The sequence below is a fragment of the Acartia tonsa genome, chromosome 14 (genome assembly GCF_053477335.1).
Source record: "Acartia tonsa isolate MP-2025a chromosome 14, ASM5347733v1, whole genome shotgun sequence".
Taxonomy (NCBI): domain Eukaryota; kingdom Metazoa; phylum Arthropoda; class Copepoda; order Calanoida; family Acartiidae; genus Acartia; species Acartia tonsa.
Window position 1 is genome coordinate 22,636,945 of NC_137273.1, and position 19,630 is coordinate 22,656,574.

The 19,630-nt window shown below is 31.2% G+C and overlaps 1 protein-coding gene across 4 annotated transcripts in view; it reads left to right on the forward strand.

Moving 5' to 3' along the window:
• The window catches only part of LOC145305980 (four and a half LIM domains protein 2-like), a 62,056-nt gene that overhangs the window by 22,978 nt on the left and 19,448 nt on the right, over nucleotides 1–19,630 (forward strand). For all 4 annotated transcript variants that reach the window (XM_080147894.1, XM_080147895.1, XM_080147896.1 and 1 more), the window contains exons 9-14: nucleotides 285–402; nucleotides 2,492–2,549; nucleotides 5,808–5,877; nucleotides 6,171–6,276; nucleotides 10,094–10,129; nucleotides 16,066–16,157. In XM_080147894.1, coding sequence (XP_080004020.1) covers nucleotides 285–402; nucleotides 2,492–2,549; nucleotides 5,808–5,877; nucleotides 6,171–6,276; nucleotides 10,094–10,129; nucleotides 16,066–16,157 — 480 coding nt within the window. The remainder of the gene's footprint in view (nucleotides 1–284; nucleotides 403–2,491; nucleotides 2,550–5,807; nucleotides 5,878–6,170; nucleotides 6,277–10,093; nucleotides 10,130–16,065; nucleotides 16,158–19,630) is intronic.

A 19,630-nucleotide genomic window follows, 5' to 3' on the forward strand; every position in this document is an offset into this window, starting at 1 on the left:
TTACAATGTTTTCCTATTGTTCTAATTATGGGATTTGTGATCTAGAGGTTTTATATTTATTGGAGAAATACTTTAATGACAATTTGTTATGTTAGTAATTACTTAGTTTTTTAACTATATTTTCGCCTACTCTAATACAATGGTCCTTCCGGCTGGCTAAGATAAAATTAACAATACCTCCAATCCAAACATTTTTCTAATCCCCTCCTTTCCTGATGGAGGAAAGTACTGACCATTTGATGAGGACTACAGTAACAACCATATATGTTATATCCATTGTTTAGATATGTGGTAAATGAGACACGGCCTTTATGTATCAGCTGTTATGAGTTCAACCATTCTCATAAGTGTTGGGTTTGTAAGCTGAATATTCCAGTTGAGGCCAAAGATTTTTCTTATCAGGTAAATATTTCTATATGTCCTTCTTGCCATCTATCTATCTTGATATCTTTATAGACATCTATCTACATGGTTTTTAAACTATATATCCATTCTCATTCGTGCTGGGTTTGTAAGCTAAATATTCCAGTTGAGGCCAAAGATTTTTCAAAACCTTGGTACTTTTCTATCTATCCAAATATATATCTTACAAGATATCAAAATAGAATATTTTCTATGTGTTTTATATCTATCTGCCTGTCTGTATCAATTTAAAACTATCTTTCTATGGACATCATTGGCATGAAGGTTGTTTCTCCTGTATTCTCTGCAATATGTATATACCTTTATATCTATCTATCTAGTGCCATCATTGGCATGAAGGTTGCTTCTCCTGTGTTTTCTGCAATATGTATATACCTTTATATCTATCTATCTATTATGTGTATAATATATCTATCTATCTAGGGCCATCATTGGCATGAAGGTTGTTTCTCCTGTGTTCTCTGCAATATGTATATACCTTTATATCTATCTATTTATTATGTATATAATATATCTATCTATCTAGGGCCATCATTGGCATGAATGTTGTTTCTCCTGTGTTCTCTGCAATATGTATATACCTCTATATTTATCTATCTATTATGTATATAATATATCTATCTATCTAGGGCCATCATTGGCATGAAGGTGTTTCTCCTGTGTTCTCTGCAATATATATATACCTTTATATCTATCTATTTATTATGTATATAATATATCTATCTATCTAGGGCCATCATTGGCATGAATGTTGTTTCTCCTGTGTTCTCTGCAATATATATATACCTTTATATCTATCTATCTATTATGTATATAATATATCTATCTATCTAGGGCCATCATTGGCATGAATGTTGTTTCTCCTGTGTTCTCTGCAATATATATATACCTTTATATCTATCTATTTATTATGTATATAATATATCTATCTATCTAGGGCCATCATTGGCATGAATGTTGTTTCTCCTGTGTTCTCTGCAATATGTATATACCTCTATATTTATCTATCTATTATGTATATAATATATCTATCTATCTAGGGCCATCATTGGCATGAAGGTTGTTTCTCCTGTGTTCTCTGCAATATGTATATACCTTTATATCTATCTATCTATTATGTGTATAATATATCTATCTATCTAGGGCCATCATTGGCATGAAGGTTGTTTCTCCTGTGTTCTCTGCAATATGTATATACCTTTATATCTATCTATTTATTATGTATATAATATATCTATCTATCTAGGGCCATCATTGGCATGAATGTTGTTTCTCCTGTGTTCTCTGCAATATGTATATACCTCTATATTTATCTATCTATTATGTATATAATATATCTATCTATCTAGGGCCATCATTGGCATGAAGGTGTTTCTCCTGTGTTCTCTGCAATATATATATACCTTTATATCTATCTATTTATTATGTATATAATATATCTATCTATCTAGGGCCATCATTGGCATGAATGTTGTTTCTCCTGTGTTCTCTGCAATATATATATACCTTTATATCTATCTATTTATTATGTATATAATATATCTATCTATCTAGGGCCATCATTGGCATGAATGTTGTTTCTCCTGTGTTCTCTGCAATATGTATATACCTCTATATTTATCTATCTATTATGTATATAATATATCTATCTATCTAGGGCCATCATTGGCATGAATGTTGTTTCTCCTGTGTTCTCTGCAATATATATATACCTTTATATCTATCTATCTATTATGTATATAATATATCTATCTATCTAGGGCCATCATTGGCATGAATGTTGTTTCTCCTGTGTTCTCTGCAATATATATATACCTTTATATCTATCTATCTATTATGTATATAATATATCTATCTATCTAGGGCCATCATTGGCATGAAGGTTGTTTCTCCTGTGTTCTCTGCAATATATATATACCTTTATATCTATCTATCTATTATGTATATAATATATCTATCTATCTAGGGCCATCATTGGCATGAAGGTGTTTCTCCTGTGTTCTCTGCAATATATATATACCTTTATATCTATCTATTTATTATGTATATAATATATCTATCTATCTAGGGCCATCATTGGCATGAAGGTTGTTTCTCCTGTGTTCTCTGCAATACCTCTGTTATAGGTAATGGATAAAATAAACGTGAATATTGTGAGAATTTCTTGCATACCGACTAAATGTGTCTCCCAGCTGGCTAATATAACGATTATTATACTCCCCTTTGTCCCATCCCCCTTTCCTTACCATGTAGGAACTAATATGACCAATATCTGAGGACTATATTAGAAACCTGAACTGACGACAAAATTTACCCTGTCACAATATGCATGTATTTTATCCTTTTTTATATACAGAAGGGAAGGGATACTAATATTTTAATTTAGAAATGTTCGTTTGCCGTTGAGAAACTTAGTAGAATATTTAATCTATAATTCGAAACATCCTTCTGAACCTCTTATTCGTTTGCTTTTACTAAATCTTGATTGGCTGGTTCAAACTTTTGCACAAATAATTTAATCAAAAGATTGAACAATTGTCTTATCCCCGATTATAACATTTAAGAAAACTATTACTACAATACAATATTGAGTACTCTTTACTTTATGGAACTTAAATATACTTTAAACTTCAATTTTAATCTTAAACTTTGTAACCACCACGAATAGAAGGATATCATAATGGAAGAAAGATTGGTTTATCATATAAAATGTTAGAAAAACATTTTCATAGTAAATGTAATATTTCCAAGAACTTATTTTGTAATATTTGCCCAAGGGTAAAAATGTTAGAGCATTGGCTAATTTTTTGTGGTGTTTTTCAATTGTTAAGTTTCTGTAGTCATGATGTCATAATTTAATTTTATTTGTTTTTTTCATATGGGGGAGTTGGATATATTCTGGGGAGGAAAGATTTGTACCTAAGAACTATATCTCTTTCTCCCTGATTTCACCAATATTTAACACTTGCTTGCTTTAACAAGTACTAGCGGCTTCTCCCTTAGCCTCTAAGGGCTTTGTCCCAAGAGGTAATTTAAAAAAAATAAGTATTTCTGGTGCTGCCATTTATATTAAAATAACTGCCTAAAAAATGGTAGGAGGATTTTTTTTTATTTGGGGGGGTTGAGGGTGTCCCCCCATGAAAATAAAAACCACCACAGGACCAGTAGGTATATTCCCTGAATAGTAGAATCAAATCGGTTCAGTGGTTAACGAGATCTTAATGGACGGCCGGACAGACATCATTCTACTTTGTATTATAGATAAAATTAAACTTAGTAGCTATACAAATTTTAACCTTTTAGCTCTTTAACTCACTTTTATAGTCAATCTTTAATCAGTCTGTAAGGATTCGTGGAAAATTAGGTTTACTCTGCAGCTAATTATACACGTATGGGCCCTCAGATGTCAAAACTTTATTTTAGTGTTTGGCCAAAATGACTTAGCAATTGTATCTGTAAGTACGTCTAATAACATCCTTTGCTATTTTTAAAATCCTAGAAAATTTTTTTTGCAAGAAAATTGCATAAATTCGCAACCTTTTTTAGAACCACTACATAACTCGAGTTTTAAAACTTTTTATATAAAATCCTTTTTACAAAAAATATCAATAATTACTTAAAATTAAACCTGAAAGAAAAAAAATCTCATTACACGTGTTAATTTGCATGTTTTAGGTCTTTTTTTGAGGAAAGTATAACTTCCACATTTTTGACAATAATATATTTTTTTAACATTTCAAAGTAAAATATAATAAAACTTAAACGATTTTTCTTGAATTATCAGTTGAAAATTTCATCAAACATGCAATTTAAGTGATGAAAATTTAATAAAATCATTTTTAGAATGTTTAGAATTACCAATTTTCTACATTTAAAACAAAATGTTAACATAATTTAAAAACATTTTAACATATAACTTCAAAAATCATTAACATTTTATAAAAAGATGTTTCAAAAAATAAATCATTAAAAGGTATTAAAATGCATTTGAAATTACTTAAAATTAAAACGAGAACATCTTTTTACACTGTATTCTATGTAATAGAGTTTAAATGACATGATTAGTGAATGAAATATTTCCTAAACTCATTAAGCCTTTTTGTGACTATATTAAAAATAATTTATTTTGTTTTATATTGCTTTTTTATTCAAATATTTGACAAAATTTTCCCTACGTCAATAAAATAAAGTCAGTTTTTTACTGTTTCCAGGTTTTTCTTTATAATTATAACAATTAAATATAATATAAATCTTCATTATCTTTTATTTGAATTATCATACACATTAAAATGTAAAGTATAAGCTAGAATAGCACTTTTTTCAACGAATATTTTAATGACATTATATCAAAATAATTCCTCTTAAATATCACACAACATATGATTGGGAAGTATAGCCATTTCTTGGAGGTATAATATTTACAAAAATACCATTAATTCTGTTTTTATCAGAAGTTAAAAAAATTGAACAATTCTAAAACAATGGTTGGCTGTCTAGATATTGAGTACACTAAGATTACGTCTCTGTTCTATTAAAATAACGTTGCAAAAAGAGGGGTTCTGAAAGTAATCTACCTAATTTTTTTTAAAGAACCAACAAGTACTGTCAGTATCTTTTTTCTTGTAATCTAGCAGACAATCAAATCATAACACAATTTTCATGATAAAATATTCAGGTTTCTACTTCACATTTTAAAAAATATACTGATCAATAAAATGTTCAAAATTTTACTTTGTACTAATTGACAAAATATGTTGTAATTCTTATTTTAAAGTTACATTTTTATCCCTGACAAAATCATAGACGACTTTTAAAGGCATCTTATCTAAACTTTTTGAAGAAAAACTTAAAAACGTTAATTAAGTATGAAAACTATTTTCTTCGATTTTTCTGAAGTTATTATCGCATTCTATGGGTTTTTTATTATCATTTACTTATATCGAAAGTGCCAAACATTGTACCCTAACTTATTCATTTAATAAAAAACCAGCCGTGTATAGTAAACGGCTTAATTTTTGTGCATTTCAAATTAAGCGACTGAGTAGGATTTTTTGTGATATATTAGCTGACCAATGAACAGCTACTGTATAACTAACTTGGTTAATTAGTCTTTTTGTATTGGCTTAGAGAACATCAAACTTTTAAAAGGGAAATGTATTTTTCTCGGCTATTATAAAAGATAGATGGGTGAATTTTAGTATGTAGAAAGAACACAGTAATAGTGTCTGACTGATTATGACGTAACAAAAAAAATTAGCCAATGAGAGGCCACTATAAATTTTACCATAACTTTCCCCTAACCATTTAAGTCGTCTTGAGTAAATTGTTTTTAATTTTTGAGCTTCGCTACCCACGGATTTTGTCATCCTTGTTTTTACTTTCAGGAGAAGAGTTTGCAATTATGAAGGAGAAGACCTACTGTGCAGATTGTTATGACAAAGAATTTGCCTCAAGGTACTTAATTTTCTATCTATCTATCCATCTATCTATAATATCTATCTATCTATGTATCTATCTATCTATCTATCTATCTATCTATCTATCTATCTATCTATCTATCTATCTATCTATCTATCTATCTATCTATCTATCTATCTATCTATCTATCTATCTATCTATCTATCTATCTATCTATCTATCTATCTATCTATCTATCTATCTATCTATCTATCTATCTATCTATATATCTATCTATCTATCTATCTATATTTATATCTATCTATCTATCTATCTATCTATCTATCTAGATGTGATGGTTGTGGAGAACAGTTTACAACTGGTAGTAAGAAAGTTCAGTACAAGAATATGCAGTGGCATGATGAGTGCTTCTTCTGTAAATCTTGTAAACTACAGGTAAACTGGGACGGACAGACGGACGTTTAAATAGTACCTAACTATTGAGTAGATGTGCAAACTTAATTTATAACGATTTTAAAACCCGTTTGTAAAAATGTATAAGGTTTAAAATCGAAAGGACAATTCTATTTTGCATAAATAAACGATTCTGGCTCTCTTTTAGGGACAAACAGACATACCCTAAAAGTAAATAAAATAATTAAGTAAAGCAAAATGATTAAAAGTTCCTAAATCTTTTTATAAGCATATCAAAATATCACAATTTTATTATTTTAAGTTACACAAAAAAATATTGTAAAATACAAGAAACTTAAGGCACTTTCTCACAAACTACCTTGTTGAGAACTGAAACACCCCTCTTGCTCTTTTTTAAAATAAATTAAAAATAAGGTTATGGGGGAGGGAGTTTTAGTGGTGTGTTTATTACTTTATGTCAGGTTAGGTTAGATTGGGTACTGGTAAGCCCCGCATGTTTGAGGCATCCTGCATCAGAAAGGCATAGAAAACAAATCTTCCCCCTTATTTTCAATTTATTAAAAATAAGGGGGAAGGGCCGGGGTTATTAGTGCTCAACGGGCACTTAATATGAAAGCCCCCAAAATTACAAAAAAAATTTAAATAAATTAAGCATCTTGAAATTAGGGGATTAAAGTACTTAAATTGTTTTCAAGAGTTTACAAATGATATATTATATATATAATATAATGCGGCTTTCCAACAAAGTGCACTTGGAGCAGCAAACCCCTCCCCATCTCATCTTTCAAATAATTGATAATAAGGGGTTATTATTTTTTATAGGTTTATCCTATGCTGGGTTGCTCAACCCTGCGGTACCTATACCTGCACTGTCTAACCCTATGGGACTACCTGAAACTAAATATAACCTAGACAAACCTATAGTAATAAACAAATAAACTAAAAAACTATACCTGTACCTGCAGTGTTCTAGCCCTACGAGGATACCTAGTACCAAATATAACCTAACCTAACAAATGAAAGAAAACTACCCCCCTTTCCCACATGGCACTTTGTGGGATAATGCCTATGTATAGTTTTAGCTAATGATATAATCTGATAAAGGGGGAGGTAGTCTGTGCTAAAATTCTGTAAAGGTGTGAGTTTTAAGGCTTAAAAAACAGTAGTAGAACGAAAATATTCACTAAATATGCGTATTCCTTATTGAAAAGAACTATAGACAATTTTTTTTGAATATTTAGTGAATATTATCGTTCTACTACTGTTTTAAGCCTTAAAACTCAAACTTTTACGGAATTTTAGCACAACCTACCTCCCCCTTTATCCAGTAATAAATAATCATTGTAAATCCTGTCTAACTTTTGTGACAGACGTACAGAAGACGTACAGAATACATCTTAATTAGTAATTAGAGCTGTAAAAATGCATTATAGTGTAAACAGTAACGTAGATAGACTCAGAAATTATAAGGGATAAGACAATGGAAGGTAATTTTATGTACATACTCAATCATACCCATTGTCAATCATTAGTTGTTCAACTCAATCAAATTCTATTAAAACTCCACAAATTTTAAGCTAACGAATTTGAAAACATATTTTAAAAGATTGGGTACCAGTAAAATTTACAGTCCAATTTCCCCTCCCTTCCTGAAGTAGGCTACAGTACAGAAATAAGAAAGCAATACGTCCAAGGAAAAGTACATGAAAAGGAAAACTAAATATTTCCCAAAAAAATTGTAAATACTTCTACTAGAAGACTTCAATTGAGAGACAAGCTTTGTAATGATCCCGGCAGGTTTTAGGCTATATTGCAGTGGAAAAAAGGAAAGCTTATTAATTCAGACAAACGAAAGTTGACCTTTGATTTGAAGTGTAAAAAAACTAAATAACATATCGAAATCTATGGAAAATCACCTAGAAAAGTTTAAAATTTATATGGCTATTCTAAATATCTAAATTTGTCTAAATTAAAGCTATTTATATGTAACATGCGGATGAAAAAACCAAACATAACTTTTTAAAAGCCTTCAAACATATCCTATCCTACTTTTATAGAGTAGGTTCGCTACTATAAAGTATGTCATATTCATATCGTTAATTTAGAATTTCTAATGTCTAGGTCAATAAAATCATTATGAAGATAAGATTTTGATTAATTAAGATAATTTTTAAAAGCAAAGCATCAATACGCCCGTCTGTAACGGTTAGCTCTTTTTGTTAATCTAAACAGATTAGAATTGTCCTATCGATTTCAAACTTTGCATGCTGATTCCTATAACAGTTAGCTACGACTTAGTAAGCACAGCAACAATATAATCGATATCAGAAAGTCAGTACGTCCATTTAAAACATGCTGATTTTTTACTTTTTTGACAAAAGATTTTTTGTTATAAAAATATCTGATTCATCTGATTTTTGGAATTCTGATTCCTATTACAAAAAGGTACAATATTTAAACATTATCCTGTATCTAAGTTGTTTTTCAACAACTTACTTACAATTTTCTTAAGAAAAAATTTAATTAATATTCTGCTTATTCATTTCTGACACTCTACAAATGTTAATGTTTGTTTGTCCTACCTTTTCAGAGCTTCGCTTTTATGGATCCTTTCTTTAAAATAAACTGGAAGGTTTTGAAACAAATAAACAGCAATCCTATGTTATAAATTATGGTATTTTTTTGTAAGGAGATTAAAATTTCGATAACTACAGAAGAGATTGAGTTCTACCTTTTAGAGAAGGTTTACATTGTCCTGAAATGGTTTTAAGATATTCTATTTATAGAATTAAGCCATGGGATGGTTTTAGGCTATTTTTCTGCCCTAGTCCCTAGATATTAGGAGCATAACCGTTAGTAAATCATAACGCAATATAATCAAATTCATATTTTTTTATTTAAAACTACTTATTATATAAAGCTAACTTGATGTATATTTTTAAAATCGGTCCGTCCGTACGTCCGTCCGTCCGTACGTCCGTAACAGATAGCTTTATTCGTTAATTTAGACATGTTAGGATTGTCCTATCGATTTCAAATTTTGCATGGTGATTCCTTTAATAGTTAGGTACGATTTAGAAAGCGTAGCAACTCTATAATCATTACCAAAATGTCCGTACGTCCGTTTTAAGCATGTTGATTTTTTTACTTTTTTAACAACAAATTTTTATGTGATCAAATCGTATATTTTTTCATCCTTTTCATCTTTAGAAAACAAACATACACACAAACGCCCTTCTACTTACAATACTTACAACTATGAATGTTAGAACTGTTTATTTCTCACAAATCAAAAAGTTATATTACAGGCATATGTTAAAAGATTTTCTTTTCTATAATTACTAACTCCTTTCGTCCCTAACGGAGAGCTCGTTTCCTTGATTTATAAATGTTTAAATTGTTCTATAAATTTCAAACTTTGTATGATGATTTATAAAACAATTATGATTTAGGAACGTAGCAAATTAAGTTTAAATATTGATACAGTCTAACAAATATTTATATATTTCTAGGAGATTGAATATTGATCCAGTCTAACGAATATTCATATATTTCTATAAGTTTGAATATTGATCCAGTCTAAAAAATATTTATATATTTCTATAAGTTTGAATATTAATACAGTTTCACGAATATCTATATATTTCTATAAGTTTGAATATTGATCCTGTCTAACAAATATTTATATATTTCTTTAAGTTTTAATATTGATCCAGTCTAACAAATATTCATATATTTCTATAAGTTTGAATATTGATCAAGTCTAACGAATATCTACATATATATTTCTATAAGTTTTAATATTGATCCAGTCTAACGAATATTTATATATTTCTAGGTTGGAGCTCGGTCATTTATCATCACTAATGAAAAGGTGAGAATTATTTAGAGGCGTACTCAGAGATGGAGCTAGTAAATGCTAGCTGGGTGGGAGGGGACATTGCGATGTTTATAGCACTAGTCCCCAAAGTTTTTTAACAACGTTTTCTTATTTCTTGGCCTAACCACTTTGGGGACTTATTGAATATGATTAGTCGGTTCATTAAGTTGAGTGTTCAAACGTTTCAACCACTAATTTTAATCTAAAGAATGGGAGGTATTTATGTTTCTTCAATGGGAATGTACATAAATTTACGGTCATTGTCTTATCCCTTTAGATCCCTGGAAAGTGCCTAGTAGAGCACAGAACTTAAAATAAAGCAAACGATGGCTGTTGATTCCAACAAAGGAAAAATAAAAGCATAAGAAAAACAAACATATTTCAGTAGTTTGAGCTGCGCAGTTTATTTTTGTTAAATTTCCGGCCATTAAGTAAGTCAAAGTCAATTTTCGCTTCTTTCACCCTTTTATTTAACAACCTTTGTTTTTAGGTCCTGTTTTACTTAAAAATTTCAAACGGCTGTTATTTTCTTATTTTTGAAGCTAGAAGAACATTTCTTTTGCAGAAAATGTTATCTTTATGTAAATTTTATATTAAAAATATCAAAATATAATTTTCAGCGGCCGCAGTCGGCCTCAGGAGCCTTTTAAAGATTTCTGGAGACCTGGAGAATTGGGAATTGCAGAATCATACCTGGACCCTGAAATTGACTTAAACATCTGTATTTAATATGAGGATGTACTACTAGAGGATATTTTAGTATTTTAGTAAGATAAAATGCTTTGTTTAGGTCAAAAAACATATTTTGCTCTTTACCTGGATGACCCTGCCAGGTTTGCTGTCATCCTGTGCCCGCCAGGATGGAGATATTCAAAAAGTTCCAACTTTCAGTTATGTGTCATACCCATACTTAAAAAGTCACGCAGTTTGGGCTCTTTATCTTTCACACACAGAAAATGAGATAGAAAAAAACGGAGGGTTAAGGGTTGATATATTTACCCTTTTTGTAACGTACTATCTATGCCCTATTTAAAAGTGTCTGGTGAAAATGTTTAATTTAACTAGATAATTTTCAATATAAAGTTCATACTTATATTTTCAATGTTTTTCAGCCTCTCTATAAGTGTTCGTGTCTGTCCATCCTTCGTTCTGTTAAAATGTAAAAATGCATGTTTTGTAACTCGTACAAAACTTTTGCCAAAAAGTTATTTTCTTATGTTATTACTGTATAGTACTTTACTGTTTGTTTTTATAATTTTATTATCGTGTAAGTGCTACGCTAATCAAGAAAGTTATTGTGCTTATTACTTTCCTATGTACTTTCATATTCTTAAATTTTAAAAAGAATAATGTCTCTAATACAAAGTTATAGGATAACTGTCTTTCTGTCAGTCCGATGCTTAAGATACTAAAACAACAAGTTTGTGCTTCTCAGAGAAGATACCTACTGGTCCTGTGGTGGTTTTGAGCTATTTTTAGAGGGTTGGGGGGGTCACCCACATTCCAAAAAAATCCCCTAGATGCGTATTAACTATTATAGGTATTTGTATTATTTTAAGTCTAAAAACGCAATTGTATCCCTAACTGTTTATTACAATAGTCTGTAAAGTTTTAGAACATCGTTTTCTTATTCGTTGGCTTAATAACTTTAGTGACTTTGAATTTTGATTAATTGGTTTTAATCACTAATTGCAATCTACAGAAGGGGTAATATTGTGTATCATCATTTGTGTTTGTTATCGGCTAGCTACTGCAGTTAGGGAGTTGAATCCATTTTTATAGAAGCAGAAATATAATCTATGATTATGGTTTGGACCCTCTAAAACTGTAATCTACCTTTCCACTTTCCCCTCTCTTGGTGAAGATATCTTCAACGCCAATACGATTTTTGAAATGTAAGATTCTACTTTCCCTTCTCTTGGTGAAGATATCTTCAACGCCGATACGATTTTTGAAATGTAAGATTCCACTTTCCCCTCTCTTGGTGAAGATATCTTCAACGCCGATACGATTTTTGAAATTTAAGATTCCACTTTTGCCTCTCTTGGTGAAGATATCTTCAACAAGAGAGACAAAAGTGGAATCTTATATTTCAAAAATCGTATCGGCGTTGAAGATATCTTCAACAAGAGAGGGGAAAGTGGAAGGGTAGATTACAGTTTTAGAGGGTCCAAACCATAATCATAGATTATATTTCTGCTTCTATAAAAATGGATTCAACTCCCTAACTGTACTGTCTCTTACCTTTAGATCTTTGATTTGATATCTCCTAATATGTAATCTCTACATTAGAAATATATTTATTAAGAAGATTTTTTTTGCGATTTTGATGCATATCTATAATAAAAAGTAGTATGATGTCTGTCCGTCTGTCCGTCCGTCCGTCTGAAGCTTAAGATCTCGGTAACCACTGAACCGATTGGATTCTACTCTTCACTCCTACTGGTCCTGTGGTGGTTTTAGGCTATTTCCTTGGGTGGTGGGACACCCCCAACCCCCCTAAAAACCAAAAAATCCCCCCCCCATTTTTTTTTGAACCGATTGGGTTCTACTCTTAATCGAATATACCTATTGGTCCTGTAATGCTTTTACGCTATTTTCTTGGGGGATGGGACACCCCCTCCCCCCCATAAAAATTGACCCCCTTCAACTCAAGTGCCCCTAGAGGCCTCTAGGGGCGTATCCGCTTGTAACATGTAAAGTAAATCAACTTGCAAAGATATTAAAATGATATTATTAGAGGGTTATATAAGTACTAATAATTAGTAGTGCAGCTAGGGTCAATCCGTCCGTCCTTCAGTACTACGTCGCCAACACAACCCCACTTTTTTTCTCATGATGTGGTCAAAATATTTCTCTTTCTCTCCCTATCTATCTATCTCACACTCTCTCTATCTATCTATCTCCCACTCTCTTTATCTATCTACCACTCTCTATCTATCAATCTAACTATCTATCTATCTCTTTCTCTCTATCCCTTTTTTCCACGTCTTAGGATATATGTTATGTTATACATAATAGATATATAGTATAGATGTATATACAGACAACTATCCTTTTCTTTTTCAAAAACCTCTTTCGTCTGCTTCTAAATTATTTTCTGTGTTAATATAGGCGACACCATTGGTTGATTTTCAATAGAAAGGTTGCACAAGGCTGTTGCGATGGGAGATACAGTTATTTAACCCTTTCTCCCTCTAGTGTTTTTAGTAGCGAAGCTACTCTATAATTCACTATGTCCGTCCGTCCGTCAGTCCGTCAGTCCGTAACGCTATGGGGGAAATGGGATTTACTCAGCTCCTATAAAAGATAGAAAGCTGAAATTTTTTGACAACATTCCCATCATTAAGGAGCACAATTAACTATAAAACATCAATGGCGGTCGGACGGCTTTTTAACAGGTTTTAGGCTATTTTTTTATTTTCCACATTTTTCCTCATATCTTTGGTGTTTATGGTCCGATTTTCAAAATTTTTTCAGTTAGATATATCAAAATTAAATTTTCCGTCGTTTGGAGAACCAACAATGACGGTCAGACTGCCCTTTTGCAGGTTTTTGGCTATTTTTATATTTTCTACATTTTCCCCCATATCTTTGGTGTTTATGGTCCGATTTTCAAACTTTTTTCAGTTAAAGATATCAAAATTAAATTTCCCATCGTTTGAAGAAAACAACAATGACGGTCAGACTGCCTTTTTGCAGGTTTTTGGCTATTTTTATATTTTTGACATTTTCTCCCATATCTTTGGTGTTTATGGACCGATTTTCAAAATTTTTTCAGTTAAAGATATTAAAATTAAATTTCCGGTCATTTGAAGAAATCAACAATGACGGTCAGACTGCCTTTTTGCAGGTTTTTGGCTACTTTTTATATTTTTTATAATTTCCCCCATATCTTTGGTGTTTATTAATCGATTTTCAAAATTTGTTCAGTTAAAGATATCAAAATTAAACTTCCCGTCGTTTGAAGAAAACAACAATGACCGTCAGTCCCATCCATGAAATTTTGTGCTTTCGCTACTTATGGATGTTGTCATCCTTGTTTTTATCTCATTTTCTGTGTGTGAAAGATAAAGAGCCCAAACTGCGTGAATTTTTAAGTATAGGTATGACACATAACTGAGAGTTGGATTTTTTTTTAATTATTCCATCCTGGCGGGCACAGGATGGAGATATTCTGACTGCGGCGGCTGGGAGCTGCGGCCGCTGAAATTTATATTTTGATATTTCTAATATAAAATTTACACAAAGATAAACATTTTTTGCAAAAAAATGTTCTTCTAGCTTCAAAAATAAGAAAATTACAGTCGTTTGAAATTTTTTTTAAAAAAGGTTGTTAAATAAAAGGGTGAAGGAAGCGAAAATTGATTTTGATTTACTTAAAGTCGGAAATTCATTATCAAACAGGGGACTCAAAAAATTTAGCCCTCTAGCTCTAAGAGGAACTAAGATAATAAGGGAGGGGCGTTGAACGCCCCCCCCCCCCCCCCCGACCGATTAAGGTCCGACAGCTGTTAAGGGTTAACATCTAAAACATACAAATAGAAAAACTTGTAATGCTGTGCTACTTATGAAAATAATTATATCTATACCAAAGTCCTGTCACTATAATTAGGCAAAAACCTTTGATCAATTTGATTAAAGATTTGTCGGACAAATTGAATTAATTATTGTATGTCTCTATCTTCTCTTTCAATTGATGAAATGGGGATATCCAGGGATCTAAGGGATGAGACAATGAACAAAAATTGATGTAAATCCCCAATGTTGATGGACAATGTTACCCCTTTTGAGAATAAAATTTATAGCAAAACTTGGACTTTGATAGTTTAAACCAAACAATTAATATGTAATAAAAGTTCCCAAAGTTAGTAGCATAATTATAGGATCTAAAGGGATAAGATAATGTACAAAAATAATGTATATTTCTAATGATAACAGACAAAGTTTCCCCCTCTGTAGTTATGGCTTGAAAAAATTTTATACTGCTAGTTTGAACCAACCAATTAAAATGTAATAAAGAATCACACAGTTAGTACTCTAGTTGGATATAAATGGAGAAGACAATAACCAACAAATTGATGTATAATACATCCCCAATGATGATGCACAAAATTACCCCTCAAGTAGGTTACTATTAGTAGTTGAAACGTTTGGATACTCAACTTAATGAACCAAACATTCAAAAATCAATAAAATTCTCTAAAGTTGTTTAGCCACCAAATAAGTTTTGGGACAAGTGTAATTAACAGCCCAATGTCCCTCTCCTCCTGGTAGCTTGGTCTTGCAATCAAATTGGTTTATTAAAGACACAGTAATTCAATAGATATTGTTATAAAAAAAGATCACTTTCACTGGCAATTATTTTGATTGGCACAAACCTAGTTATTTATCACAGCGTATTAAAGATAGTGTTCCGCGGATAATAAAATTAAAAATTATAAGATTAAGTACCTGGATGTGTGTCTGTTTGTCCAGTAATATCTTGGAACGGCCAATCTTTTTTTAGGGAGGGGGAAGGAGTTCAATTATGGAGTTGCGTAAAATTGCGAAAATTTATAACCTTCTTCCCCCCTAAAAAAAGTATTACTGGGCTAAAATTTACATGGGGAAGGGGTAATAACATTTTTTAATAATTTGTGCTTATCAATAACATGATATTATGGAGTTTTTTTTAACTTATTGTAGATTTAATTTGAATGACAATTCGCTTATGATAATTTAAAAAATTACCTGACCGCTATCTGATTATCTATCTGTCTACCTATCTGCCATCTTGTTCTTTAATATCTACCTATCTAATCATCTAGGATGTTTATTGTAACCGATGTTTTGAGGATAAGATCGCCACCTAATATACAAAATATCTATCTATCTAATCATATATCTATCTATATGTATACATACATGTATATTATCTATCTATCTAGGATGTTTATTGTAACCGATGTTTTGAGGATAAGATCGCCACCCGATGTACAAAATGCAAACAAATTCTCACTTCTGGGGGAGTTAACTTCAGGTAAAAATTTGGCAGTTTTAAAATCAGCTGGAACTTAAACCCGACCCAAATATGGCAATCCCTCTTTTGTGTAAAGAATTCCAAAGCTTCCAAATGAATAATATCCGCCATACTGAAAAATCATGTATCGTATCGTATTATGTACGAACACTAAAATATATACAAGTTTTGTTTGCCCGGGCCTTCTTCATCTCAGTGAAAATAAAACTGGATTCAATATAATACCGTTTCATCTTAATACAATGCAATGCGACAAATAAATATTACTAGCTTATGGCTTACTTTTAGATTTTTTACTAAAGTACGAAAATATTTTTTTTTAAACTTATATTCTAAGCAAACTTTTGAAAAATGTCCTAATTGTTGAAAGCGTAGTATCTCCATAACTACGGCAATATAAAAGTAAATCCTTATTAAAAATGTTGACATCCTTATTTCTTTAAACTTTAAAGAGCCTTTCAAAAAGTGCATTTTGTACAGAAAACTAAAAGTACACAAACTTAACACAGTTTATAGGTTGTAAAAAAAGGAAGAAAAACGAGTAAAAACAGTGTCAACAGAAATTAAGGAAAAGACTGAATATAAGCAAAGCAGGTGTATGTAAATTATCCACATTTTCACCATCTCATATAATATATCACTTGTCAAAACTCTGTACACACCATTGGTTATTACGTAGGATTATACTTTAAAAAATACTGACCCAAAAGTTTCAATTCGTCAAAATCTTCGGAGGCAAGGTTTTTATATGATTGGTCTGTTCAAAGATAAATATAGTGTCCAACTTTTCCTCAAATAATTTCAATCTATTTGTGTAAGAGGCAATTTTAATTTTAATCTAGTTTAGATTTATGATTCTTAAAAAGAAAATTTTGAAAATAAAAAACATCTCTTTTTTTCATAATAAATAGATAGATTTTTGAGAAGAAAAAAATGTATTTTGTATTTGAGTGTGTGTAATAGCTGTGAAAATGCTTTTAACAATTTTGAGAACATCACGTGGAATTCCAGCCCCCCCCCCCTTCCTTAGAGTAATTTAAAAAGCGAAGAATAGTTATTTCTCGCATCGTATTATAAACAGCTTTCCGCGGATATAGAAAGTACAATCATTAGATTAAAACCAGCCGAAAGCACGGGCTAAAACAACTGGTTTTAATCTTTTGATTGTACATTTTTGTATTCGTAGAAAGCTGGATATAATACGATGCTAGACATGGTTTTTTCGTATGGATGAGAACCTGTTCCTATCCACTGGATTCGAATGAATACGAGAAAAATGTTATCATTAATTTAGGCATGTTAGAATTGTCCTTTCGATTTCAAACATGCCATAATAATTACTTTAATAGTTAGGTATATTTTAAAAAGTCCATTATGTCTTTTTTGTTTTGATAGAAAACTACATTTTATATGATACAATCATCCTTTAATTATACATATTTCTAGGAACATTAGGTATAATGTTCTTTAAGATTAGCAGCTTTGCTTTTATTAATTTACTCTTTCAACTAAAGCAGCACATGTTGCTTGTGTAAATTATATTTATAAAGATCTCGTAAACGGCTTGACGAGTTTATGATGGAGAGGGGGAAAGGAAGTGGCCAATTGGACAAAAAGTAGATTTTCCCGTATTTTTAAAAACTTGTGTGTTCACTATACTATACATGTGTTATATGCCAGGGAGGAAAGGGACATTAGGCTGTTTATTACACTAGTCCCCAAATTTATAATAATATTTTCTTATTGGTTGGCTTAAAAACATTGGGGACTTTTATAGAATTTGATTGGTTTGGTTCATTTAGCTGAGTGTCCAAATGTTACAACCACGAATTATTATCTACAGAAAGGATAATTTTGTGGATAATCATTAGGGATGTACATTAATTTATCTGTCATTGTCTTATCCCTTTGGATCCCTGGTTATATGCATTTTTCAACATTCCTTCAATTCTCGGCTTCATTCATGAAATTTGTGAAAGCGCAGCAACTGTATGTTAAGGGTATGTCCGTCCATATGTCCATCAGATTGCTACTTAGGATCAGTAGCACAAATTGATAGAATCTGTACTAATTTTCTTTTGCTTGTTACATAGTATTTATTTTTTTTCCTAGTTTTGTTATATTTGAATTTAACATAGATTGTTAATTCAACTCAATTGGTCTGTCTAACCGTCATTCATTCCTTAACGCTTTATAGGAAAATCCCCCCCCAAATAAGTAAAAACCTTCCCTGGACCTATCAGGAGCTTCTTTATAAAGGAGAACCATATCGGTTCAGCAGTAAGCAAGATCCTTTGTTACTGACAAAAAAAGCTTACTACTTTATATGATAGGATGTGATTTTCTCGGCTGCTATTTTTTAAGTGAATATACTTCTTACAAAAAAAAACATTTAGTATAAGATTTACTTTGTCTGTCGGTCATTAATCTTGCTACTTTAGACGCATAAATTTATTCACGCCTAAAGGTTTCGTGATTTTCTATTATTACATATTCCTTTTCATTTTTTATACCCACTTAACATCTGCTCTACTTTTGTCTTTTATGCTTCGCTACTTATGTCTGGATGTTGTCATCCTTGTTGATGTTTATTTAGATTATACAATTTTGTACATTGTGAATATGGAAAAAGTTAACATCCTATAACATAAAGTAGAAAATATTTTAAAAGAGAGCATGACTTTTTATATAACTAGCGGTCACGCCCCTAGAGGCCTCCAGGAGGTACTTAAGGCAAAGAGTTTGAGGTATTCTTCCCCGTAACAGTTATAAAGCCATCCCTGGACCTATATTTACTTTAAAGAAGAAACTGTAAAATGTTTTCTCGTATTCATTCGAATCCGGTGGATAGGAACCGGTTCTCATCCATACGAAAAAACTATGTCTAGCATCGTATTATATCAAGTTTTCTACGAATATAGAAATGTACAATCACAAGATTAAAACTAGTTTTTTTGGCCGGTGCCTTCGGCACCACGGGGCTAAAAAAACTAGTTTTAATCTTATAATTGTACATTCTATATCCGCGGAAAGCCGTTTATAATACGATACGAGAAATAACTATTTTCATTCTTTTTTCTTTTCTAAACAGATTGAATTCTTATTTTAGGGAAGCTTCACATAGTTCCGAGGATATTATTAGGTTATTCAATTTTGTATTAAAATATTAAGAAGTTTTTTTGCCATCTTACCCCTCCACCCTTCCCTCCCCCCCTCTCTCAGATCAGCTTGTTACTAGTGGCGCAGCTACTAAGGGTTCTAAAGAGATATGCCAATGGCTGTTATATTGATCCCCAATGATGAAGCACATAGTATAACCAATGCTAATTATAATTATTTGATGAAACGTTCGGAAAGTAAGGGATCTAAAGGGATAAGACCGATAAATTAATGTACATCCCAAATGGTGATAAACAAAATTTTCCCTTAAATTCATTACAATTAGTTGTTGAAAAGTTTGAACACTCATCTTA